The sequence below is a fragment of the Athene noctua genome, chromosome 2 (genome assembly GCF_965140245.1).
Source record: "Athene noctua chromosome 2, bAthNoc1.hap1.1, whole genome shotgun sequence".
Classification (NCBI taxonomy): Eukaryota; Metazoa; Chordata; class Aves; order Strigiformes; family Strigidae; genus Athene; species Athene noctua.
In genome coordinates, this window is record NC_134038.1 from 30,606,774 (window position 1) to 30,633,339 (window position 26,566).

General features: G+C 39.7%; 1 protein-coding gene across 7 annotated transcripts in view; it reads right to left on the reverse strand.

Annotated features, from left to right (window-relative positions):
• RALYL (RALY RNA binding protein like) overlaps positions 1 to 26,566 on the reverse strand; it is a 397,087-nt gene that overhangs the window by 33,212 nt on the left and 337,309 nt on the right. For 5 of the 7 annotated variants that reach the window (XM_074898776.1, XM_074898779.1, XM_074898774.1 and 2 more), the window contains 3 exons: positions 5,307 to 5,354; positions 967 to 1,130; positions 239 to 319 (listed from right to left, as the gene is read on the reverse strand). In XM_074898776.1, coding sequence (XP_074754877.1) covers positions 239 to 319; positions 967 to 1,130; positions 5,307 to 5,354 — 293 coding nt within the window. The remainder of the gene's footprint in view (positions 1 to 238; positions 320 to 966; positions 1,131 to 5,306; positions 5,355 to 26,566) is intronic. The other 2 variants (XM_074898780.1, XM_074898781.1) reach the window with 1 other exon arrangement.

A 26,566-nucleotide genomic window follows, 5' to 3' on the forward strand; every position in this document is an offset into this window, starting at 1 on the left:
CCAGAGATCCCTCTTCTTTGTTAGATGCTACAGTGTGAGGTATGGATATGATATTTAACCAGACTATATAACTGGCTCATGTTGATGCCATAATTACCCCTCTTGCCATAAGATGTACTGTTGGTGGATTAACTTATTTCATGGTTCTGTGTAAGAGAGCATGATGCTTTGTTGGCCAGTCTGGTACTGCAAGCGTCTTAGTGAAGTCCCTTCATTCTTTCTAATATCTGATCCCTACCTGATCTTTCTCTTCCTCTTCCAGTGGCGCTTCCAAGGACAGTATCACTCCACATAAGGGGCAGGGGAAGACAGGTTGGTGCTGAAAGATGCACGAAGAGGAAGATGAAGTTCCCAGGACATACTACGGGGTGGGGAGCTTGGTGAGCATGAAGGAGGGAACGCCTATTGTTCATCAGCTCTTCTAAGGCCAAATCACTAAAGAAGGGTTGAATAACCCCAAGTTGCCAGTCCTGTTTTGGACTTCCTTTAGAACAGACAAAGACATTTTGCCTCTTTCTACCCTCAAAGGAATCTGGCAAAAGAAGCACACACAACCCAACCTCCCCATGATCCCCCACCCCGCACCTGCTCACATAAAATCCTCAAGTCTCAACAGAAATCAGTGTGCCTCTGTCCATAACAAGATTATTAAATTTGCTTTATTACAAGCTATTCACAAGACCTCATGGTGCACAAGCAGTCAGGATGATGAGATTTTAAACAGGTTTCTTCTGAGGCCAAGGGAGTAGGTCAAATGTTATTGAAGGGATTTCCTTCAAAAGTTACATCAATGTGCTCTTTGAATTTCAGGAAAGGCATGGCAGCTTTGGTAATCAAACTATTTTTTCAAGCTGAAGACTGAGGGTAGGAAATGACTGTAACAGAGCTATATAGTGGAAGTTGTCTGCTTGCAGAAATTACTAGGACAATTTTTTTTATAATATCCAACTGATATGAGCAACTCACATTTGGATCCTGAGGAAGAAGCCCCACTTGAGGTGGATCGTGATGCTCCTTTCATAGAGAAAACCCCTTTGCCTCTGCGAGTTGTTGTCACAGCCACACGAGGACGCTTCAGTGGAATCACTGCACGGGGTGGTGGGGGTACACGGCCGTGGTAATCAAACAACCTAGAAAAGATTAAGTCAGCTGGACTCCACAAAACCTTCTGTGATTTCATGTTGTGGAAGCCTTGTCAACTAAATTTTCATGTTATCTTTGAGAAAATTACCCTCTGAAACCATAATCACTTTATATCACAGTCAAATTAGATTTCAAGGATCTATGCACATTAAGTGCCATATTCAGATTTCAGTCACAGAGCAGTTCACAGCTCAGATTTTTTGTGTAATTTAAATGCAAGATGTGTTATGGGACTCTTATTTGCAGTATGGAAAATCCATAACCTGCTTTCCACAGGTCCACATCATTTCACTGCACACAACTAACAGCAGTACATTTTGTTGTGGTGACATTTCAGCTCCTTTATTACATGCATGGCTTAAATTCTAGTTGTCTATCTGCTATCCTTAAAGATAGAAAAAGAAATTAACTTTTCTATAGCCAACCATCACCATAAAGATATATTCTGGAGTTTGTAAAATAGCAAGTCTTTATAGCAAGGGATCTGTATGTCCTTCTGAATGCATAGAAAAGAGGTCCCAGCATATGTTCTCTTTATTGAAGAATGAATTGATGTAGAATCACCAAAATACCCAAGTATGCTTACTAAAAAATGTTTTGTTCAAACCGAAACCACTGTAGCAAGTAGGTAGTCAGAGAATTACCACTACCATCAGTAAGATACTCTACAACCGAAATGAACTAATGTTCCCAAAGAGAATACCCAAATCCTAAAAACAGAGTTATCAACAGCGGCTAACTAACATATGTACAAGAAAATAAAGGCAGTAGAAAAGGTAATCAAAGCTTCAGATATATTTAGAATATAAAATGTATAGGCTCTGACTATAACAACTCAGAAGAAAGCTCAGGAAATGAAGATTTCCAGTTCAGAAACAGAAGCAGAGGGATAAGCAACATTCTCACTAAGTATTTCCAAGTTTCTTTCAAATGATGCAACTAGTAATTATGGAAATTTATAACTGCATGTTTAATTTTCACAGTTCTGACTACTGTCACCCAGCTGGGCAGATAGATACACGTTTGGAAATATACAGGAAACAGCAGTTCACTCACCCCAGTGTTTAACAGCCTGATGACCAGGAAGCAGAATCAAATTTAAGTCTTCTAGCCTGTTTTCTGGCAAGTAAACACCTAATGTTTAAATCCCAGAATCCTTACTGTTCTCTGCACTGTAATCCTACAGAAATATAACCAGCTCCTTCCTTTTCCCTAGCTGCTTACAAAATGTGTCACAGAGATCCTGAACTTGAACTCCATGCCCTTGAATATTCTTACTGAATAAGAAGTTTCTAGCCATTGTGAGCATGACTAAAAAATTGTGTATGAAGATAAACACTAAAACATTTTTGGGACTTCTAACAGAAATATTATTTGTTGTCACTCATCATTTATCATATTGGATGATCTACAGGTTGGTCGCAATCTCCTGTTTGACATTACTGGAAAAAAATGTTTCAGAAGAACTGTAAGCTATCATGAAAAAGATCATTATGCAATTATTCCTCCACAGGTAATTTTTTTCTAGCTTCCAATAGTTCATGTTTAGATAATGTAGTGAAATGCAAAACTATGCTTCCTTTCTGTTGTTTAATATTACTATTCTTTTATTTCTGAAATTATGGAAATCATTAGGGCTTGGTATTTTGTTGCATCAAGTCCTACATATTTCAGTAATATGCTTTCTTTTAAAAAATGCTTTCTTTTATCAGTTTTGAAGTACCCTGCCTGTTTTCCTTATGCTTGTAATATGAGAAATGATAAACAGAAATGCTCAGTTCTAAAGCAGTTCTTTAACCCAATAATCACTAATGTGTATATAACAATGCCTTTTCTTTCACCCACCTTTCTAAATTATGCATTCCTGATCTTGTCAATCTGTCTTCATACAGATTTTATTTTACAGCACTAACCATACAAGGGGATCGAGTGCACCCTCAGTCAGTTTGCAGATGACACCGAGTTGGGTGGGAGTGTTGATCTGCTCGAGGGTAGGGAGGCTCTGCAGAGAGACCTGGACAGGCTGGAGCCATGGGCTGAGGCCAACTGGAGGAGTTTCCATAAGGCCAAATGCCGGGGGCTGCCCTTGGGCCACAACAACCCCCAGCAGCGCTACAGGCTTGGGGAGGAGTGGCTGGAGAGCTGCCAGTCAGAGAGGGACCTGGGGGTGCTGATTGACAGCCGGCTGAACAGGAGCCAGCAGTGTACCCAGGTGGCCAAGAAGGCCAATGGCAACCTGACTTGTGTCAGCAATAGCGTGGCCAGCAGGGACAGGGAAGGGATCTGACCCCTGTACTCGGCACTGGTGAGGCCGCCCCTCGATGCCTGTGTTCAGTTTTGGGCCCCTCACTACAAAAAGGACATTGAATGACTCGAGCGTGTCCAGAGAAGGGCAACGAAGCTGGTGCAGGGTCTGGAGCACAGGTCGTACGGGGAGCGGCTGAGGGAACTGGGGGTGTTTAGTCTGGAGAAGAGGAGGCTGAGGGGAGACCTCATCGCCCTCTACAGCTACCTGAAAGGAGGGTGCAGAGAGCTGGGGATGAGTCTCAAGAGGTAATGGCCTTAAGTTGCGCCAGGGAAGGCTTAGACTGGATATTAGGAAGCATTTCTTTCCAGAAGGGGTTGTTAGGCATTGGGATAGGCTGCCCGGGGAGGTGGTGGAGTCCCCATCCCTGGAGGTGTTTAAGAGTTGGCTCGACATAGCACTGAGGGATCTGGTGTAGTTGGGAACTGTCAGTGTTAGTTTAATGGTTGAACTGGATGATCTTCAAGGTCTTTTCCAACCTAGATAATTCTGTAATTCTGTGATGCTTGCCACCCTTTTCTGACCCTGCCACTGCTTTAGTCAATGTAAGATAGGTGCATACTCCCTTCAGGGAGGTTGGAAAATTAATGAATATTAGAAAACCTATGGTTTGAAATAAAACAGAAATTCAGAAAGTTCAGAAACTCTGAAATTCAAAAAATCATTACTATATTTCTTAATTTATATTTCCTACAGTCATGTTGATAGTACATTGAACTCTCCGTGGGATTTTCTTTTCCATGCCTACCATATAGAGTTTTTCATCTTTCACTTCAATTAATTTGGATCTAACAGATATCCTGAACTTCCTAAGATTTTCATTGTCAACAGATCAGCATGTCCAGCCTTGTGAGACCAACCTCATATTTGTGTTTTCTGCCATGAGTTCTGTCTTATTCCTGAAAAATTTCTAAATCAGAAAATTATACTATTGAATCGATTTATGGACACATTTCACTGTCACAAAACTAGTGGCTCAAATTGAAAGAAACTGAGGAAAAAATCCCCACCCAAATACACTGTATATTTTCCCTACAGTGTTCCTAAACAGAACATTATATAATATGATAACTTCAGGGCATAAACCACTTCCCTGTTATTGTCCATTGCTTCACATAAATCTCAGATTAGAAGAGGATGGTGGAGCAATGCTTTGTTCCCTTTTTATTCACTTGGCCTATGCTAAAGGAGGTTGCTGTAATGCAGAGACCAACACTGCTGGATCAGGAGTTGGTTATCTGTGGTCATCATCCATGTTAACCCTGTGTTGCGGTGATTCTGATACAACTGAATGAATAAATTTCCACTGTGCTGAGCTAGGCTGTACATATGTACTCAAGGCACAAGTCTCCAGTTGCTCACTTCTTTTCCTCTTATAGAAACACAAACCCTGTTCAACTTGTAGTTTTGCTTCCCTCAAGGTCCTTCTAGACTTCTAAACATTATTTGAAGACAAATTTGTTAGGAGACATTCTATATCTTTTCATACGCATGGTTGAAAGACAAAGACATGAATGTCATACTGAAGAATTTTACAGCTGCTATACATTCCAGTGAAAGTAATCCTGGAGGAAGAAACACTGAGCAATTAAACTACCATTAAACTGTTCAGCACAGAAAACGCCCCAAAAGCTCTTAGAGAAGAATAAGACCAAAAGAATTGTTTAATGAGCGTAGATTTGGTGGTGGTAATCTTCTCTGCTTGTGATATATTCAAATAGTCTTCTGATACACAATACAAATAATGAAATGAATAATATGCAAAATCAAAACAAACCTGTCTAACCAAATGATGTGATTACATTATAAACAAACAGTAAAAATGGTGTAGGATGAACGAAAATATAACCACACATACCGATTGTAGAAGTCATCTCTGTAGTAATCATAATCAAAGACATAACCACTGTGGAAAAACAGAAAAACAAGAAGGAACTGGTTTATAGAAAAATAGACATTGATTAAAACATTTGTGGTAATATTGTCTTATTGTCACATTCCGAGCCCTTCTTCAAAGTCCTTCCACTTCCATAACCATACACTGTGCATTATGTTTGTCAATGCTGTTGTCAGCTATCACTGTAGTATATTTGGAAATGTGAAGTCTAGGGCATGCAGATCAGTGTAAACAGTTGCCAGCACATATAGAAAGGATTTAACACAGCACGACAGATCTGTAATTAGAGGATCATTATAGTGCAATTCTCTGATGAAATGAAGTGAACACTCTGATACTCAAACCCTCTTCTTTGCTGGGTTAACACAGCATAATCAGTGGACTAGGAAAACTGTTAAATACATGAAAGATTGGTAAATGAGAAAGTAGGTGAGCAAAGATAAGACAATTAATTTGATTTATGAGAAACATGAAAGGAGTTGGATTGTTGGTCCTTGGGTTTGCCAAATCTTTTTTCATTATAAAGAGAAAAGGAAAAAAGTTAGGAAAATGAATGATACAAGCAATAGTGTTACAGAGAGGTCTTTCCTCTTAGGTTCAGAAAAGAATATACATACCAATCTGTGAAAAGACAGGCACCATCAAGGGAAACAAACATAGATAGAGAATTGCAAATGTCCAGGGGAAAACTATTTTTGAGCTGTCAATTGCAAAGTGAATCCTAGATTGATCTTCCTAGTTTTGTATTCCATTAGCAACTTTCTACCTTTATGGTGAAGAAATAACAATGAAGTCTATCTATCTCACACATCCAAAAAAATAGAACCAAAGAGCTTGTAAATGATCTGCATGAAAAAGTCACAAGGGGTTTGTACTCTGCCTGATGAAAGACCAGTAACACAAACCCGAGGTTTTTCACTTGCTTGAGAAGGACAATTATGAATAGTAAAGAATGAGAAGCATAAAGAAAGTATCACAAAAAAAGGAGAAGCTTTAAATAAGAAAGCAGAAAGGTAGAAAGAATAGTTAGAAAGGACAAAGCATAGAAGAAAACATTCACTGAAAATAGAGATAAATTATGGTAGCTACATATTAATGAAATTTGTCTTCACATGGTATGGACTGTGAATAATTTCTGATCTTGAACATTGAGCAGAATGTCTTCAATTTTTTCAGTACATAATTTGAGGAATGGGTCAAGAATTCTGGAGTTCTTTGGGGTTATATTTCCTTATCACATAATGCCTCTATCCCCTTTTCTTCCCTTTGCTATGCTTCAGAGGTTGAACACTTAAAAGAGGTAAAAAAGAACGTTGGTAGGCTTAAATTACCTCAGTAATCAGTTCATCCTGGTGTTTTGATTTTGAAGGCTTAGAATTTCCCCTGTCTGTAACTGGCAAAAACATCCATCAAAGGAGCAGGAGGTCAGGGGACAATTTCCACCTCTGCCACATCTGCCTCAGATGCAAGTGCCCAAGTGCCAGTGATAAGTTGTACTGTCTACCCACATAACACTGGACCAGCAGTGAATATCATGAGACTCACCAGGTGGGAAAACTGACTGTAGTCCTGATGGTAATTTATTTGAGATTTTTATGTGAAAAACTTACTAAATAAAACAGCCCTGAAAGACCAGAGCCCAGCAGCAGGTAATCTGTGTGTGGCAGAGGACACAAAATAACATTAAGTAATAATAGTTAGACCTTGTATAGTGATCATGTTTCTGTATCTTACCTTCACTCAAAGCTAGCAAAATTTTCCCTATCTATATGACAGCTCTTATTTTTTCTTTCATTCTATAGCCAGCCTGCTTGGAACTAAGAGGTAGCAGGTAGCAAAGCTATTATTTTATTTACAGCTATTCTCAGTTTGCCAGTGGTTTTATTTAGCTGAATGATTAATAGCTGCAGTAAGCCCATATTTAATACTTAATTTGTGTTTTTAAGTAGAAGATAACAGACAGCTTGAAGAAAAAAGATTAAATTTAAAAGGCCTGTCACATGAGACCTTTCACCTGGTGTGACATTAATTTAATTTGCATAATGACCAGATAAATTCAGTTTTTCAAGGTTGAAGACCATGAAGCTGATGAAGAATAATTCACTTTGCACCAGCTAGAGTAACGCTGAAGGGCAGCTATATTTCTGTGTGGCAACTCAGCACTGGCTGATAAGACACAATAAGTGCTGCTGGCCCTTCACTGGGCTTTCAGAGTGTGGAACTTTTAATGGACAAATGCCATGACAGAGATGGCTCAAAGCTATCCCCAGGAATAGTGGCACTGATGGTGCACAGGAGGGTGAGAGATCTCAGGCAGAGATCTGAGCATGGTAGTGAAAAAGTCTGTAGGCTAGAGAGAGAGTCAAGTGGTTGGGAAAGGCTCACAGGTTCCTCAGATGAGGCTAGTTGCAGGCAGAGGAGGTTTGGGGTAAGGAAAATGCAGGAAAGGATTTCTGGTGTGGCAAATGATTGTCTCTCTCCTTCCCTACCTTCTATTCTCACTCTGCCACTGTACTGCTGAGGAGATTCTGTGAAACAGCATTCTTCATGCAGAAAATTTTTATATTGTTGAATAATGTGGCTTATCTTTTTTTTTTTTTTTTTTTTTTTTAATTTAGTGTGACATCTTGGATAATACTTCTCTTTTGAGAGAAACAGTTTTGCACAACAGTCATTCCCTAAGAATTTCATTCTTTTGCTCTGTTGCCTGTTCAGGTAACTTCTGTCTTGAAACTGAACACAGCTCTTTATGTTCCCTCAGCTTTGCAAATGACAGTTTCAACCCAGATGGTTTAATGTTTATCTGTGGGACCAGAGCAGGAAAAAGTATTTTGGAGTCTGGTTATCACATGGCAGTGTAATCTATTAATTCTTGTTAATTTCTATCAGTTTCTTATATTACCTTTAAAAAATATTTAATTGTTTCAGAAGCATCTGATACTGTTTCCCTGGATTTCACCCAGGGAAATACCAGAAGTTTCCATATAGTGTTTTACAGCTGAAGCTATATCAACAGCTCTGCTACAGATGTTGCCTCTAACGTTGAAATTGAGGTGCTTTGTTTGCATTTTTGTGGTTTAGTTCAGTAGCATCCATTGCTACCAATATAAGAAGTAACTGCAGGTATTCTGTATGTTGTACGACAGTTTCTGAAATGGGCATATACATGCCTTTAGCTGCAGCAAACATTATCCAATTTGTCCTTATCCATCTCTCTGCCAAAAGGTTATTGACCCTGTGGCTGGGATATGAGATGCGAACACATTGTGGTGTCTAACAGTGCAACCTGCTAGTACAACTGACAGGCTAACTGTTGATTTGCTTACATTTCTAGTCTGAGTTTATTATAAATGAAATAATCACAATTCAGTTGCATCCGTGTTAGTTAAATCCCATGTCCCATGGGTGCTAGGGACTCCAGCAGGAGGGGGAGAGGTAATCCTGATTTTCCCACAGACCATTTTGGATCTCTGCACTGGTAAAAGGAATTTCTGTGTGCAAGTACCATTCATATGGAGTGGGAAAGAGCCAGTTCTGCACATAAAGGGACTCCTTGACTGGGATCACTGTAAAAGATGTGGCAGCAGCTACTTGGCCCTTGAGGTAAGAATAGCACCCAGAGGTACTAGACATGGGTGGGCTGCCATGAGCTCTCAACAGAGCAAGGGGCTCAATTCCTTATTCCCTTTCCCATTTAGTCTCCTTGAAGAAAGCTGATGGAATTCAAGTGTTGGTCATGGAGGAAAGACATTTACCCTTCTATGCTGTCTATTAAAATGACAAAAGAGGAATAGTACTGTAGGACCTTATCTGTAGGTGTTGACCCTTATGGAATAGAAAAAGTAAAGGAGAGTGGGTTTAAAGCTTTGGGAAATGTTGATGTGGATCCTCCTTTGCATCCATGATCTGGGTCTCTTTTTCCCTCTCTGAAATTCTAGAATCAGCTGTGGCAGCCCAGGCAACACAGAGGCAACATGGTGTAGCTCCTGAGCTTAACTGTCCCTCACTGTGATTGCTGAGTTAATAGCCTAGCTTAGAGGTCTGGGGTTTTATAAAGGCAGTTCCTAGTTCTTTTACTGTGAAGCAGTTGTCCTGCATGTGTATTGAAAAGACTGTCAACCAACAACGATGACAAAAACCCAAAATAGATGACCTAGGAGAAAAAAAAATCTCTTGTTTTTCCAACTGATCTCACTCAGCTTTTTTAATTTTTTTTTTCTCATTCCTTTTTTTTGACTTTAAGTTGAATGATGATATTTCATTTGTAATAATATGATGAAGAGATTATACTGTGAAAGCAGTCACTACATCTCTGCATCTACAGCCACAGTTGTTCACATTTCTGCATATCAATGGACCAACATAAGTTTTGGTCAGTGCTGCAGTATAAAACCTGAAGCAGAAAATTAGCACAGATAATCACTGGCACTGAGATCAAGGTGACTGCAGGGCTCTTAACCTCCTGAGAGCTATTCCTTAGCAACCCAACAACCTGTGTTACAGAGGCTGCAGGAAATCACTTGCACGGTGTTGAATACCAAATACTCAGCAAGTCGGAAGCAGAGAGAGGTTTAAATGAGCCTTTGAACTGGTGGAGTCAGCGGTTTCCTAATGGCACTGTAAACAGGCAGATTACTTACCCACAAACATATGCCAACTTTGCAATATTAACAAGAGAACTGTGCATGATGCTGCTATTAAAACAGGAGATAGTAAAAGACACTGTAATGCTCACACTGAGTCAAAGAAAACTCATGAATAAAGTGTGTTTCTATTAAGCAAAAGTCATCGTTCTTTTTTCTGACCTAGTATCGTCAAGACAATCTTGTACAGGCTGTCTCTTTTAGATTTATTTCACATAACACTGCACCTGCTTTACATTGTGTATGCCTGAAGAATAAAGGATTCCCCAAATACTGTATTTTCACAGTTATAATGCTGCACATATTCAAATTTCCTATGCGCATCAGCTGTTGCCCGTGTGTCAATCAGGCAAATGTAAAATTTAAAATGTAAAATGCTTCTGCATCTTTGAAATAAACCCATGGATGTTATTATGTCTTTATTTATCTGATGATATTATATATTGAAAATATATTATTAAAGTGTAATCTTTCTTGCAGTCTGTGTCCTATGCCCACAAAATGTTTTTATCAACTAATGATCATGTCCTTGTTTAATTTACTTAGCTCCAAGCACTAGTGAGTGCAACTGACTTCAGTGGAGTTATCCTGACTTTAGGCTTGTTAATGCAGAACAGAACAGAAATAGCTTTTGTTATTTTCACAGCAACAAGAATTTCTGTCTTGCATGTAAGTTACCCTTAGCTAATATCTCTTTTTCTTTCCACAGGTACAAAGATGTATTTGTAAATCATGAATGTTGACAAACCAGGCATAATGTATCTTAATTCAATTGACAGTGCTATCACCATTTATACTGTCAATTGCTTCTCTGTTGTCAGGGCTGGATAAAAATATTAAATACAAAAGCAATATTACTTCAATCAAACTCTTTTTAGGAGTCACATATCAACCTAATGGTTGAAACTAGTATTCCAGTCACTTGTAAAATCATTTTTCTTGTCATGTAAAAAGAGGAGTAGAAATTGTTCCTGTTGAATTCCTTTTAAAAAAAGAGTGAGTGAGGGTAACTAGATTATTTCCATTGGGAGATGGAAACTTTCCCTGTTAGAAAATCAATCAGATGGCAATGACTTTCATGAGCTATTGAAAAAAAAGGTGGAGATTTCGTGCCACTTTTCAGTGGATGGTTACCTACATTCCCCAAAGACATGAATTAAATTGGTGGGCTGAATTCCACCTTTACTTTAGAGATGATTCTATTTTAGTTAAGGCTGAGAATGCTAATAGAAGCGGAAGGACAGTTTTATTTTGCTGTTCAGGCTGTATACTCTGCAGAGAAAGAGAATATTCTTCACAGCCTGCTTTTTGCTGTCATACTTACTATCAACAGACAAATTCTGTCAGTGACTCCTTCAACTAATATATTCTTGGACCTTTACAGCAGAAAAGAGGGAGCCAGAAGAGGAAAATGGCAGAAAAGTATTTTACATTTGTTTACATAATGCAGTTATGAGGCAAATAGGTATAGTTAAAAACAAAAAATAACCACCAAAATCCCCAGCCCCAAAATGCCAAGTGATTGAACGTAACCTACTATTTGTGTATTTTAATTACCAATCAATTTTCATAATAATTTTGTTACCATAAGTTAATAAAAGTTTTTTTCTATATGTTCATTCAATTAATAAGTGCAAGATTTTTTTCCTCGGGGGGGGAGAAGTATGGAGTCAAGTTCTTAAAAGTACACAAGGAATGTAGTACTGTAAATAGAGATTTATTTTCTGCAAAATGGAAAATTTTGGCAAATCTAATCTGAAGATGTACATTTTGCCCAAGCAAGACACGTATACGTAAAATAGCTGACACAGCACTCCATTTTCCATTAAAGTATCCTCTGCAGAAACTAGGCAGAATGTATTTGCAATATGATTAGGCTGTATTTTTTTCTATCTTCAGATACATCCCTTCCTTACCCTCATCCTCTCTCCCAAGAACTATTTTCCCACTAAAATGTATTTTGGGAAAAATGTTGAACTTACTCTCTGACCTGAATTTTAGGCAAAATGTGGACAAATATTCAAAGTTGTATACACAGGATTAAGAATTAAGTCACTTAGACACTTTCACAGAATCACAGAATCATTCAGGTTGGAAAAGACCCTTGGGATCATTGAGTCCAACCATCAGCCCTACTCTACAAAGTTCTCCCCTACACCGTATCCCGCAACATCTCATCTAAACGACCCTTAAACACATCCAGGGATGGTGACTCCACCACCTCCCTGGGCAGCCTGTTCCACTCTTTCTGTGAAAAAGTTTTTTCTTAATGTCCAGTTTAAACCTTCCCTCTTGTTCTATTGGTAATTACCTGTCAGAAGAGACCAGCACCAACCTCTCTACAATGTCCTTTCAGGTAGCTGTAGAGAGTGATGAGGTCTCCCCTCAGACTTCTTTCCTCAAAATGAACAGTCACAGCTCCTTCAATTGCTCCTCATTGGATTTATTCTCCAGGCCCTTCACCAGCTTCATTGCCCTCCTCTGCACTCCCTCCAGCACCTCGATATCTCTCTTGTATTGAGGTGCCCAAAACTGGACACAATACTCCAGGTGTGGCCTCACCAGTGCAGAGCACAGGGGGACTATCACCTCCCTACTTCTGCTGGTCATATTATTTCTAATACAAGCCAGGGTGCCGTTGGCTTTCTTGGCCACCTGGGCACACTGCTGGCTCATGTTCAGCTACTTGTCAATTCGAACCCCCAGGTCCTTGTCTTCCAGACAGCTCTCCAGCCACACCTCCCCAAGCCTGTAGCGATGCAGGGGGTTGTTGTGGCCCAAGTGCAGGACCTGCCATGTTGAAGCTCATCCCATTAACGTTGGCCCACCGATCCAATCTTTCCAAGTCTCTCTGTAGTGCCTCCTTATCTTCATGGAGATCAACACTCCCGCTTAACTTGGTGTCATCTGTGAACTTACTGATGATACACTCTATGTCGTTATCAAGATCATCAATATAGATGTTGAACAGAAATGGCCCCAACACTGAGCCCTGAGGAACACCACTTGTGACCGGCCGCCAGCTGGATTTAGCTTCATTGACCATCACTCTCTGGGACCGTCCATCCAGCCAGAGATTGACTCAGAGGACCGTTCACTCATCCAGGCCATAGGCAGCTGGTTTTTCTATGAGAATTCTATGGGCAACTGTATTGAATGGTTTTTGAAAATCCAGCTAGACAATATCCACAGCTTTTTCCTCGTCTGGTCATCTTGTCATAGAAGGAGATCAGGTTTGTCAGGCGGGACCTGCCTTTCATAAACCCATGCTGACTGAGCCTGATCCCCTGGTTGTCCATTATATGATTTTTAATGGCACTCAGGATGACCTGCTCCATGACCTTCCCTGGCACCAAGGTCAGACTGCCAGGTCTATAGTTTCCCAGATCCTCTTTTCTGCCTCTCTTGTAGATGGGTGTCACATTTGCCACCCTCCAGTCCAATGGGACCTCCCCAGTTAGCCATGATTTCAGGTAAATCATGGACAGCAGCTTGGCGAGCACATCTGCCAACTCCCTCAGCACCCTTGGGTGTAACCCATCCGGTCCCACAGACTTGTGTGCATCCAAGTGGTGCAGCAGGTCTCTGGCCACCTCCTCTTCAACTGTGCTGACCTCAGTCTGCTTCCCCTCCCCATCTCCCAGCTCATGAGCCTGGGTGTCCAGGGAACAGCCAGTTCCACTGCTAAAGACTGAGGCAAAGGAGGCACTGAGCACTTCAGCCTTTCCTCATCCTTAGTTACCATGTTTCCCTCTGCATCCGGTAAAGGAGGGAGATTTTCCCTAATCCTCCTTTTGCTGTTAAAGAATTTATAGAAACATTTTTTATTATATTTAACAGCCGTAGCCAAGTTGAGCTCTAGCTGTGCTTTGGCTCTCCTAATGTTCTCCCTGCACAGCTTCTCTACATCTTTATAGTCTTCATGAGAGACCTGTCCCCTCTGCCAAAGGCAATAGATTCTCCTTTTGTTCTTGAGATGCAGCCAAAGGTCCCTGTTTAGCCAGGCCGGTCTCCTTCCCTACCTGCTTGTTTTCTGGCACATGGGAACAGCCTGCTCCCGTGCTGTTAAGACTTCTCTCTTGAAGTATGTCCAGCCTTCCTGGCTCCCATATCCTTCAGGGCAGCCTCCCAAGGGATTTTGTTAATCAGTCTTTTGAACAGGTCAGAGTTTGTCCTCTGAAAGTCCAAGGTGGCAGTTAGTAAAAGTGCTTCTGTTTCTCCAAGGATCGAAAACTCAGTCATCTCATGGTCACTGCACCCTGGATGGCCTCCAACTTTTACTTCCTCCACAAGCTCTTCCCTGTTCACAAGAAGCAGGTGCAGCAGGGCAAGAAGCAGGTCCAGGAGCACCTGTACTCCTCCGGTACAGGAGTAGGCAAAACTTGTGAAGCAGAGGATAGCAAAGACATCAAGATCAATATCCAGACTCTGGTGATCAGCTGGTCTGGGAGCTGTTTATGGCAGCCAGACGGGCACAACTGATGATGTGATTTCAAGGCAAAACTTAGCCCCAACAATTTTCTGTACAGCTAAGTGCTAAATATTAAAATTACTTCTAATAAAAACTACTTACTGTGGCTGCAGGGACAGTCAATACTTAACACTGTTAGCCTGATACTTCTTAGAAATAAAATAGTAGCTTTTGTATGTAAAGAAACCTGAGTAAATCTACTTAGTGCCTCCTGACCTTTCTTCTCCTACTGTTAAACTATTTATCTGTCATTGAAAGTAATCTCCAATCACTTATGTTTCCCATGGGAACATTTTGTAGTAATGTAGTGAAAGAGCTTTCCAGTGGCCTAACCAGTGGCTTAACCATTTCCCAAAGTGTCCTTTATTTGTACAGAGTGATTGTGAAATTCTTGATGTCCATACGGTATATTTTTTCCTTAGTACAAAAATGAGTCCTGCTTCTTAAAAATGTATTTTAAATTCAGTGTAATCAAGGTAGTACTGTCAAACCATACACATGTGATTGATTATCCAATTTATTAGTAATACTGTATACATTGCAGGAGTGTCATTTAACTTGGTTTGACAAGCACAGAAGATTGTCATTGACAGGTGTAGGCATAAGTGATGAGTTTAGGCTTTAAAGTGTTTCTCCAGCATTTCACTGAACAGCAGATTGATAAATTAAAGTCACAGTGGTAGCACTGGAGCTGAAAGATTAACCACTTCAGATTGCAAAAACAGATCTCTGAAAACTTTATGTACTCTTCAGAGAAGCAGTCTTAGAAGCAGTGAATGAAACAGAAAAGCACAATTCACAAAAGATTCATCAATTACGATGTGACATTGTCAGAGTTTACGTAAAAAAAAAAAAATCTAGAAAATTGCAACACATGATTTCCTTTCTCCTTTTCAAACTGTCAGAAGGCTTAAATTAAATTTATTTCTATTCTCATTTACACACTTTACTGGTGTAATTTAATTATTTTGGACTGAGCAACTCAAGGTTTAAACCAGCAAAATGAAGACATGAAAGAAATCATAACTATCAGTGTCCTGAGTATGGCTTGTGAATACAAGACATACTGCTTGTTTTTCCAAGAGTGCACTTTGCAAGTGAAGTTACAATATAAATGGAAATATGAGATACTGTGAATCTAAGAAAGCATTCTTGTACTCCTGACCTATTTTGCAATAATTTGCAGGGTAAATGGATATTGAAAGTGCATCTGATGCAAAGGAAATTCTTCTATACCTGAGCACAGGACTAGACTCAGTTCCAGTCTGGTCAGAGATGAGTGGAAGGGGAGCTGTGCATCACACAACCAGTTGTATATGCTCTAGACCAGTGTTAACTATGCTGACTACACCTTTCTTGGTTTTCAACAAATCTCTGCCTCCTAATACTTCAGTGCTCCCTAAGGGCCTGTATGTGTTCACTTTCTGTATACACAGTGAAGAAAACATTTTTTTTTCTGCAAGAGAATAAAAAGTAACAAAAAAAGGGATACCTAAAATATCAATGGAAAGGCCTTTTGATTTACAGAATGGTATTCAAATGTCACCACCTGAACTACCTCAGTGAAAATCCAGAATAAAGCTGTTGAAATCAAGGGATCAGATATAATTATTTATCTTAAATGTATGCCTGGATTTCTCCGTTATATTCGTTCTCATAAAGGAAAAAGGATTTTTGACCCAGATGACTCACCTGAGTGTAGTATGTGGCAAAACAGCCTGGTGACCTTACATGGTATTGGTATTGCAGTATTGCACAATTTTGGACATTTGGTAGAGCTACTGATTACTTGTCACACAGATATGATGCAAATATGAATCATCTAGCTGAAAACTTTCTACATATCTTTTCTAATTTGCAAAGAAGTATTGTTGGACACTTATCAAAAGACCTTCTGCCCCTTAGGGAACCCCCCTGCTGGTTTCTTTTGCCTGCTCTAGTGTCTCAGCCAAATTACAAGACCGGTTCCTTGGCCTCTGCAACTTGCTTAGACACATTTACTGATCTGTAAGAACTGAGGTTCTGTGCCTGTCTTTTCTGGGGAATGTCTTTTTTATTTTGGGAGGGATCTTTCTCAAATTTCCTCTTATGGTTGTGCTCCTGCCTTCCTGGGCAGGTAAGACAGTGCAGTATGGGTACTCCCCTGCTTTACTCTTCCTGGTACATTTCTTTACGGTTTCTTCCACACTCTAAGGGCTTACTCCACTCTCCGGTTCACTGTCAGGGCACCCAGCAATACAGGGTATTATTCACTTCCTCTCTTCCTCATTCAAGATTTTTTTGATGAGCATATCCAATGCAGAGTTTCATCAGGTTACATTTTTGGCTTCAGGTTTAAATTTTTTATCCCAACTCTAAGGTCCTTAAAATACAGTAGTCACCTTCTGTTAATCACATGTAACCTCTGTCAAACATTTTGGTAGCATAACTGATGTTAACTTAATAGCCCACAATCTGACTGTTACATAGAAAAAAGAAAAAAATTTGGCGAGTTCCGTATGTAATTTATGTGATCTTCTCATCTCATCATCTTGTCCCTTGTAGTCCCTGATGTTTCAGGCCCTCTTCTGGAGACTCCTTCATATCACTGCATTAAGCTCCAAGGAAACGGTTGCACAGATTCACATTTTGACAACTTTCTTCCAGCAGGTGGGCAAGTTTCGTTAGCCTATTGCTATTGTCTGTTCAGAACATAACACTAATATCTGTGCAAAAGATTGGCTATAACATTAGAACTGAAAATATTTCTTATCCTGCTTACAGACATATTTACAAATGTTTCTTTAGTCTTATGAACCCTGGAAAAATGATTCTATGCATATAAATATTAAATATTAATACATTCAGACTCATTAGAAAGACATTCATCACTTAACTAAGATATAGTAACTATCATAGTTCTTAGACAATGATCTGTATATCCATTTTTCGCTTTCTTGCAGAATAATTTCATAACATTTTAGATATTAAGAAAGTGACTGTGCAAAAGAGGGCTTAGAGATCTTTATGCTTCCATTATTTCCATTTTCTGTAACATGTGTCGCTAGATCATGTGGTCACAGTCCCTGTCAGATTAGGGCTTTGCTTGTACTGGTATGCATCAGGATAGTAAACATTTATAGAAAGCTTCATTTCAAGTGTTTTATCACTGTGGGAAATGTGCATTAGAATTTAATAATACAGACACATCTTAGACTAAATTTGGTTTTGTAGAGTCTATTGAATTAAGCTACCATAACAATTTAGTGCTGAGAATTGCCTCCAGCATCTCTTCCCAAACCACAAGAGTCTGTGAAGGAATTAAAACTGTTAAGGTCTCTCTCTCCTTCCCCCTCCTTTACCTTCTTGCTTAACTCCCCTCACAATTTTTGCCTTCTCCCAGCAAAACTGCATTACCATTACTCACCCTTGTATGACTTAGATGACTGGAATGTTATTTTTCTGTGAATGCTCTACACACTAAGACAGTTTTATAGCCTATAAAGTATCAGTCAGAACATGAAATACACCTAACTTGTGACACCAAGACAAGGTCTGCTTGAAACTAAATTGTATTTGATTCCAGATTTGAAGTATAATCATGATTAATATGCATGTGTGTGTATGTGAATGAAAAGATTAGTTTTGCAAGGAAGCAAAGCCTTATTCAATATCTCTCAGGTTCCTCCACCTCTACTAAAGAAATGTGAACATTTCGGCATAATACTGCTATATAAGCCACACTAATGACCCTCAGTTTTGCTTCACTAACTTCACTGTCTCAGAAGATGTAGCTTCCATTTCCATCCCACCATCCTCTTGTACACCAAAAAAGGGTAGATCTGCAGGATGAATTACATTACTTGAGAAATGCTTGTTTTCCTTCTTTGTGTATTGACCCCATTTTCTGTGAAGGTGTTTGCTATTATCAGGTAGTCAAAAAATAACTCATAGGAAAAATTGGTAAAAAGTTGGTAATTTTTCATTTTGTCTGTTTTTGTTCATAGTGTACCTGTAAGCCTACCTGTAGTTTCTATCCCTTGATTCAGATGGCAAGAGAATAAACAAAGCCCTAACTAGTAGTTATACTATACTGGCCATAACTAGTCCAGTTTTGGGCACCGCAATACAAGAGAGATATCGAGGTGCTGGAGCGAGTGCAGAGGAGGGCAATGAAGCTGGTGAAGGACCTGGAGAATAAATCCTATGAGGAGAGATTGAGGGAGCTGGGACTGTTCATTTTGAGGAAGAGAAGGCTGAGGGGAGACCTCATCACTCTCTACAGCTACCTGAAAGGACATTGTAGAGAGGCTGGTGCTGGTCTCTTCTCACAGGTGATTAGTGACAGAACAAAAGGAATGGCTTTAAACTGCAACAGGAGAGGTTTAGGCTGCCCAGGGAGGTGGTGGAGTCACCATCCCTGGATGTGTTTAAGGGTTGTTTAGATGAGATGCTGGGGGATACGGTGTAGGGGAGAACTTTGTAGAGTGAGGCTGATGGTTGGACTCGATGATCCCAAGGGTCTTTTCCAACCTAAATGATTCTGTGATTCTAAGACAGAGACTGGAAAAACACACCCCCCGTAATCCAGGAAGAGATAGACAGTGACCTGCTGCGTCACACAGACATACACAAGTCTATGGGACCAGATGGGATACACCCGAGGGTGCTGAAGGAGCTGGCTGGGGTGCTCGCCAAGCTGCTTTCCATCATTTACCAGCAGTCCTGGCTGACCGGGGAGGTCCCGACAGATTGGAAATTGGCCAATGTGACGCTCATATATAAGAAGGGTCGGAATGATGATCCGGGAAATTACAAGCCTGTCAGCTTGACTTCGGTGCCCAGGAAGCTGATGGAGCAGCTCATCCTGAGTACCATCACACAACACATGTGGGACAACCAGATGATCAGGCTCAGTCAGCAGGATTTATGAAAGGCAGGTCCTGCTTGGCAAACCTGATCTCCTTCTATGACAGGGTGACCTGCTTATTGGATGAGGGAAAGGCTGTGGATGTTGTCTACCTTGACTTTAGCAAGGCCTTTGACACTGTTTCCCACAGCATTGTCCTGGTGAAACTGGGTGCTCGTGGCTTGGATGGGCACACGCTTTGCTGGGTAAAACACTGGTTGGATGGCCGGGCCCAAAGAGTTGTGGTGAATGGAGTTAAATCCAGTTGGCGGCCGGTCATGAGTGGTGTCTCTCAGGGCTCATTTTTGGGGCCACTCCTGTTTAACATCTTTATTGATGATCTAGACGAGGGGATTGAGTTCACCCCCCGTAGGTTTGCAGATGACACCCAGTTGGGTGGGAGTGTTGATCTGCTCGAGGGTAGGGAGGCTCTGCAGACAGACCTGGACAGGCTGGAGCCATGGGCTGAGGCCAACTGGAGGAGTTTCCATAAGGCCAAATGCTGGGGGCTGCCCTTGGGCCACAACAACCCCCAGCAGCGCTACAGGCTTGGGGAGGAGTGGCTGGAGAGCTGCCAGTCAGAGAGGGACCTGGGGCTGTTGACTGACAGCCAGCTGAACAGGAGCCAGCAGTGTGCCCAGGTGGCCAAGAAGGCCAATGGCATCCTGGCTTGTGTCAGTGATAGCGTGGCCAGCAGGGACAGGGAAGGGATCTGACCCCTGTACTCGGCACTGGTGAGGCCGCCCCTCGATGCCTGTGTTCAGTTTTGGGCCCCTCACTACAAAAAGGACATTGAATGACTCGAGCGTGTCCAGAGAAGGGCAACGAAGCTGGTGCAGGGTCTGGAGCACAGGTCGTACGGGGAGCGGCTGAGGGAACTTGGGGTGTTTAGTCTGGAGAAGAGGAGGCTGAAGGGAGACCTCATCGCCCTCTACAGCTCCCTGAAAGGAGGTTGCAGAGAGCTGGGGATGAGTCTCTTTAACCAAGTAATAAGTGATAGGAGAAGAGGGAATGGCCTCAAGTTGCACCAGGGAAGTTTTAGACTAGATGTCAGGAAGCATTTCTTTACAGAACGGGTTAAATTAAACAAATGTTTTAGCATTAGCTACAGAGCCATTACCATAGCAATATAAACTGTCAGTTGCTGGTCATGCATGACAGACCCACTCTGACATTTCTACTTCACGTTTAAAGCATATCTCCACTTTTAATTCTACTCTAATATGTGGTTGTGAAGGAATTCTTTTTATTGAACAAAACTGGTCCTCACATGAATTCAGAACCAAAGCTGAAGACTTTACAAATGAAAGTAACTGAATTACAGTAATTAAACTGTTAGCGATAAAACTCAACATACTATTGGCAAGACAATTCCTATTTGGTTTCATGTTCATCATCAGCAAAATTTTACAACCTCTATATCTGTGGGTTCAACCCCATGGGAGTGTGTATGGGTGGTGTTGACAAAGATGCACTTTGTCTTGCATAATGATAAGAACTATAAGAACCCAGCTTGAACCTGATACTAAAAAAATCCCCAAACTCAAGGGATAACTGCAGAGTGCTTTTGAACTGCAGTTCATAATTAGAACCATGGCAAAAAAACCCACACCAAACCAAAACCAGATGAAATCAAGACTCTCCTCTTTTAAATCAACATCACTTTGGGCCAAACAGAAGCTATTGAATATGATGCTAAATACTCTTGACCCAGCCTTGCTCTTTTCAAATGAACGTGTGTAAAGGCATTATATCAATGTCGTTGAAAAGTGGTTTGCAGATTAGGTCAGATCTCAAATTAAGCTAAATTTGTAGAAAACAAGCTATGATATGATTAATTTTACAATTTGAGAGCTTGTATAGTATCAAGACACATGCTGCTTTTGTTTTATTTTGAATGATGGGTATATTACAGCATGCTATTGAACAGCTGAATGATCCAATAAGGCGAGATGTGAGTTGTTCCTATCATACACATGGCTATCAACAGAGCAACACAAAAGACAGTGTCTCCTAGCCTGAAGCTGAATATATTTTTAAAAACTTTTAACAAACATGAGAGAGAAATAGGAGCTCTAGTTTGCTCTTGTGTCAGCAACACTTCTCTCTGATGTGCCCCTTTCTGCACTGCCTCCTCTCTTAAACTTCACACCCAGGGACAGGCTATTCTTCTGATTTCAGAGAGGGAAGTCAGAAAGTATCACTATAAATGCCACATGTCCAACAGCTAATGTGACTTCCCTGCCTATTTGTAGAGCTGGAAGACACTTCTAGTAGGTATCTGGTTCAGCTTCCTAACCAACAGGTTAGACCCAGGGCTAGACCAGGTCAGCTGTAGCTTTTCCTAGCTGAGACTTCAAAACCTCAGCAGATGGAGACTCTGCAGTCACTCTGGAGAATATCTTCCATGATCTCAGCTCTGGTGATGCAGCTCTCTGTAGGACACAACACTTCAGTGAAATTATCTAAGTTTGAAATGGTATAGAACCAAGAAAACAATTCTTCTCTCTTCCTATCATTATTCGTGGTAGTAACCTTCACTGTTAGGGTTGTATATTACCCCTCAACACAAAACCTAAGACAGGGAAGAGAAAGGATGGTCCCATTTAAACTCAGAAAGGGTATTTACATACTGTGGTAAAAACACATGAATAGAAGGGAAAACATGCCCCTTTTTATATATTTCATAATTTTACATTGTAAAGAAAAAAATATGTATTAAGAAACCATCTAGGTAATAATATAATCTTTTTTCTGCCTCCCTAATCCCTCTTCATCCTTACTCAGCCTAGCCAATTGGCCAGCATGGTTAGCATTGTTTTACATGTGCTTTGTTCTTTGACGTGTTCCCTTTGCTTTAAAAAATCAGAAAAATAAGAAGAGAAAAAAAATCTAAATTAGGATCTGTAGCAGTGCTCTTGATGGGGCTTTATAAGAGAAAATTTTTAAAGCAACCAGACATTTTAGAAAGCCAATGTATACAGAGACAGGTGCAGAGCATAACTTTTGAAACAAGGCCAGTTGCTGATTACTGTTGTGATCATGGGTGAACAAACTTCAAAGTAGGAATCTCTTTATCAAAGAGATGCAAATTATATTACTGCAGAAGGGTGTGAAACAAACTTTCAAGTAAAAGCTAGCATAGCAGTACTGGCTGCCTTTCTGTGGTTTGGTCTTTTAAAAATATATTTCTCTTTGCAGCCCCACCTTTCTCTTAGCACAAGTGCAATAACATGGTAGGTAGATGGATTGGTCTCAGATTTCACTTGAGAGTGAAAAAGATTAAGCTGATTTCAAAGGTGGAATCAGAGGGAGCAGCTATCAGATCCACTCCAAATATTTGTATAAGACCTAGTGTGCTAAGAATTTAAGGAGAGTTTCTATTGTTATTGTTGTACAAAAGTACTAAGAACAACAGAGCAAAGAGCAAGGGCGAAATACATATGGACTGGTTTGAACAGAATGACAGGGAATTTGAATTAAAAAATATAATACTTCAAAATCATTATATTTTTCAATATATTTAACAATGAGAAGATGTAGAATTAAAACTTCTTTGTAATGATCTGGAATCCTGTGAAAATGAAGTCTTTCGTATGGCCACGGACATACAAAGGATGAAAAACTGTCTTAATTTTCAGACGTGTAGGGAGCTAAGTCTCATGAAATTGTTTCACATACCTGTTAGCCTGCTAAGGTAAACTGTGCATATTCACAGAAGCCCATAGAGAGTGGTGGGCCAAGATGTTATGTTCATATCTCAGAAATAGGAATATTGTGCTAACACAGACTTCTCCAAACACTTTCTATATCTCCTGGATCAGTGACTACTGTGGGCAAAACCCAGTGAGTTTCAAGTAAGTAGTGTTGTACCACAATGAGGTTACATACTCAGCAAATATGGTCCTTCCTTCCTCCCTCCATTTTCCCTTGTGAGAAAATAGCTTTTTGCTTCTTTGTATAGTCCTTTTCCCTGGACTTTCCTTTCTATTCTTATGTTCCACCATCCCCGTTTATTTCCTTTTATTTTTTTCCCTCTAAAATGTTTCAGCCTCCTGACTTTCCTACAGAAACATTTTCTTACAGATCATTTTCCCTCCTCTAGAGAACATCCTGTCCATACATAGGTGAGACTATAGATATTCAGTACAGAGGAAGTGTTCATCATAAACCCAGAACATAAATGACTTGTATATGTATTTTTTTCCTAGAATTACTAATGGAAGGGTAGAAAGAAATAACAGAGAGTAAATAAAAGGGAAAGGCAAATAGAATAACCAGAAGAGAAAAAAAGTGATCTCATGCTCTGTTGCCTTTCTCAATTATAAAGCACATTGTTACTAATGTTATTAAGGTCAGAGAGGGGAAAAAGTATTTATTAACATGTGTATTTATTTTATTGCTAATAACAGTTAATGGAAATAAGAAAATACTTTTAATTTTTTGCCAAATGTATTAGTCTGCTTTTTATGCAATATATATATATTTTTTTTTTTTTTTTTTTCTGTGTGTGGCTGTGGAAGTGGTGTAGAATTAAAAATATCAGGAAAATAGAGGAACCATAAAATAATTATTTAGGTTGTAGATGAGTAGAGAAATCTGGGATCTTTAAACATTGAGTAATGACGCAAACCCACTGACAAATGCAGGAATGTTAATGGACCAACATTATTACTACTTGGCTTTCTTCTTCAGAGAAACTGTGTCTCTTCTTCAGAGATATCTTCAAGCAAAAAAACTTTTCATAAATTTATGAAACAGTGATATTCATCCCCTGTTTCAGAGTCCTATAATAATGGAAAGCAGGCAGTTATAGAAAAGCTTAGTCCTTGTGGGTTTTGGTAAATTTTGGAAAAGAATTGTATCAGTAAGACTGCTTGAAATTAAACTGTATAGATTCTCAGTGTTTTCCACATGAAGATCTTCAGCTTTCCATATGTGTTATAATGTCCCAAATCCCTCCAGTCTCTCTGGGGAATACCCTTGCAGCCTCATCGAAGAGTCCTTGCAGTCCCATGACTCTGCTTCTGGCCTCCAGGCTAAACTTCACACATAATTAAAGAGTTGGTTGTTTTAAAGGGTATTCTCTGCAAAGGCAGAAGACCTGCTGCTGGCTATCAAAGTCACAGAGCTCATTTTAAGCATAAGAAATTACCCACTGCCTCTAAACAACGAGTTTAAATAATTGTCAAGTGTGCTCAGTCCTCCCATGCTTTTCATGAAAACTCAGCTCCTGAACACCTGGTCTGAATGTAAATGAGAGTAGCAAGATTATGTTCAGATTGGTCGTTTTACTGGTTTCATATTAACAGTGAAAAATGCACTCAGTATCTTCTTTTTATATTTTTCCTCTGCTGAAGGAAAATATTTTCTCAGCTATGTCCCTTCAAAAGCTGGATGGAAATAGTAGGAATAGTGTCTGCTCCTTCCACTAGTGCTATCTGATAATCAGGATTGGAGGACAAGTGTTAGGGTATTTGTTGTACAGAGGATGACATGTGGCTACATTCTGTTTTGTGCCCTATAACATATGGTCTGTAAAAAAACCAAACACGCAAAAACTGACTGTGAATTGAAAGAATTTTTGGAAATGAACTGTAATATTATCCTAACAGAGCCTGAAAGGACTAGACTTTTTAAAAAAATATCTCACTTCAGATTGGGATCCCTCAAACCAGTATCTGAGTGCAGGATTTTCTATAGATCTTCTGAAAAACGGCCTTATGAGAAAGAAAACACTACTGGGCAAGAGGAAGAAATGTAGGTGACAAAATCCAGTTAATATTTCTCAGAACAATTCTGCCAGAAGAAAATGAAGAAATTTTTCTTTTTGTATTTTGTAAGACCTTCCTAAAGCTGAGCCCACCAAAATTCCTCCACCTCTTCTAGAAGTACCCGTGATCCAGAAAGTACTGTGATTAAGCTGCAATTTCAAAAACATGGCTTTTCAGTATTTTCTATTTGTCATATACTTCCTAGAAACAGGACCTTGGTGAGGAATGTAGTCGTTCATAGAGATCTCTAGTCTTTTGACAGAGAATGTAGAAAAATACAGCAATTAGTGCCAATTTTACTTGTATTTCTCTTCTTTCTCTCACGGCAGACAACTATTCATCATGTAATAAACACATACAATGGACTCATTTCACTTATGTCTCTCTCTGTGTTTTCCACCTAAATTCATATTGTTTATAGCAAACCACCAATCCTGCAAAAAATAAGAGTGAAAAAGTCTGCAGTTTGTATTGTTTGTTTGTTTGTTTTAATCATCTACACAAAAGAAAGAGAAATAGATTGAATCTCAGATGACAACCAGATGTATAAAACACATGCATTTTCAAAGGACATCTCACTGAAGAGCTATTGTCTGCTTATCCAGAAGTAATCCCATTCTCTGCAGCTGGCAACAGATGCATCTAAATTCTCACTAACCTCAGAAAATGTCAGTTCTGTTCTGTATTTTCTCTCCCTGTCTCTTCTGAATTCAGCAATATGGGACATATTATTAAACGACATCTAGCAAAGAAGACAAAGATTTTTAAGTTTGACAAACTTATTAGTTGTGGGATTTTCTACCACTGCATGTGTTAAAATAAAAACTGGATGTTATTATGGAAGTTACATACAGTTACAGTTAGATACAAACAAGAATCAGTTCAAACCATTTCTACTGTGTGAGACAGTTACAAAATAGTTATGGACTCTCTTGGCCATTTAATAATATTACAGGTCTTAAAAGATGCTTTAATGTCTGTGTCTTACAAAATTACTGTAGAATTTTAGGTCTCATAGTGATGATAATATAGCATGACAAATCTGGCTAAACTTATCAAGGGCTAAACTTTAACATTCAGATAGTTACCATAAATCAGATGCCCTGAAATAGCTGTGTGAATGGTTAGTAACTGGATTATCAATCTAATCATCTAGAGATAATGATAACAGTTTTGCTGAGGGATAATTGTGCATCATAGCACAAAATGCCAAATATGGAGAGCGAGTGTGGATAATGAAAAGTTGTTGGCATTTTAAATATATTTTTAAAAAATATACATCCTTTGCCACAAACTGGGATGAACTTAATATGAGTTGGGTCTTAGGCTGTCCATTTCTCACTACCCATTTTTTTGTACCTCTTGACCTTCCTGATTTTTCTAGGTCTGAATCTTTCAAAGAATGAAGTTAATATGATGCATTGTCAGTAGTCTTCCCTTTGGTG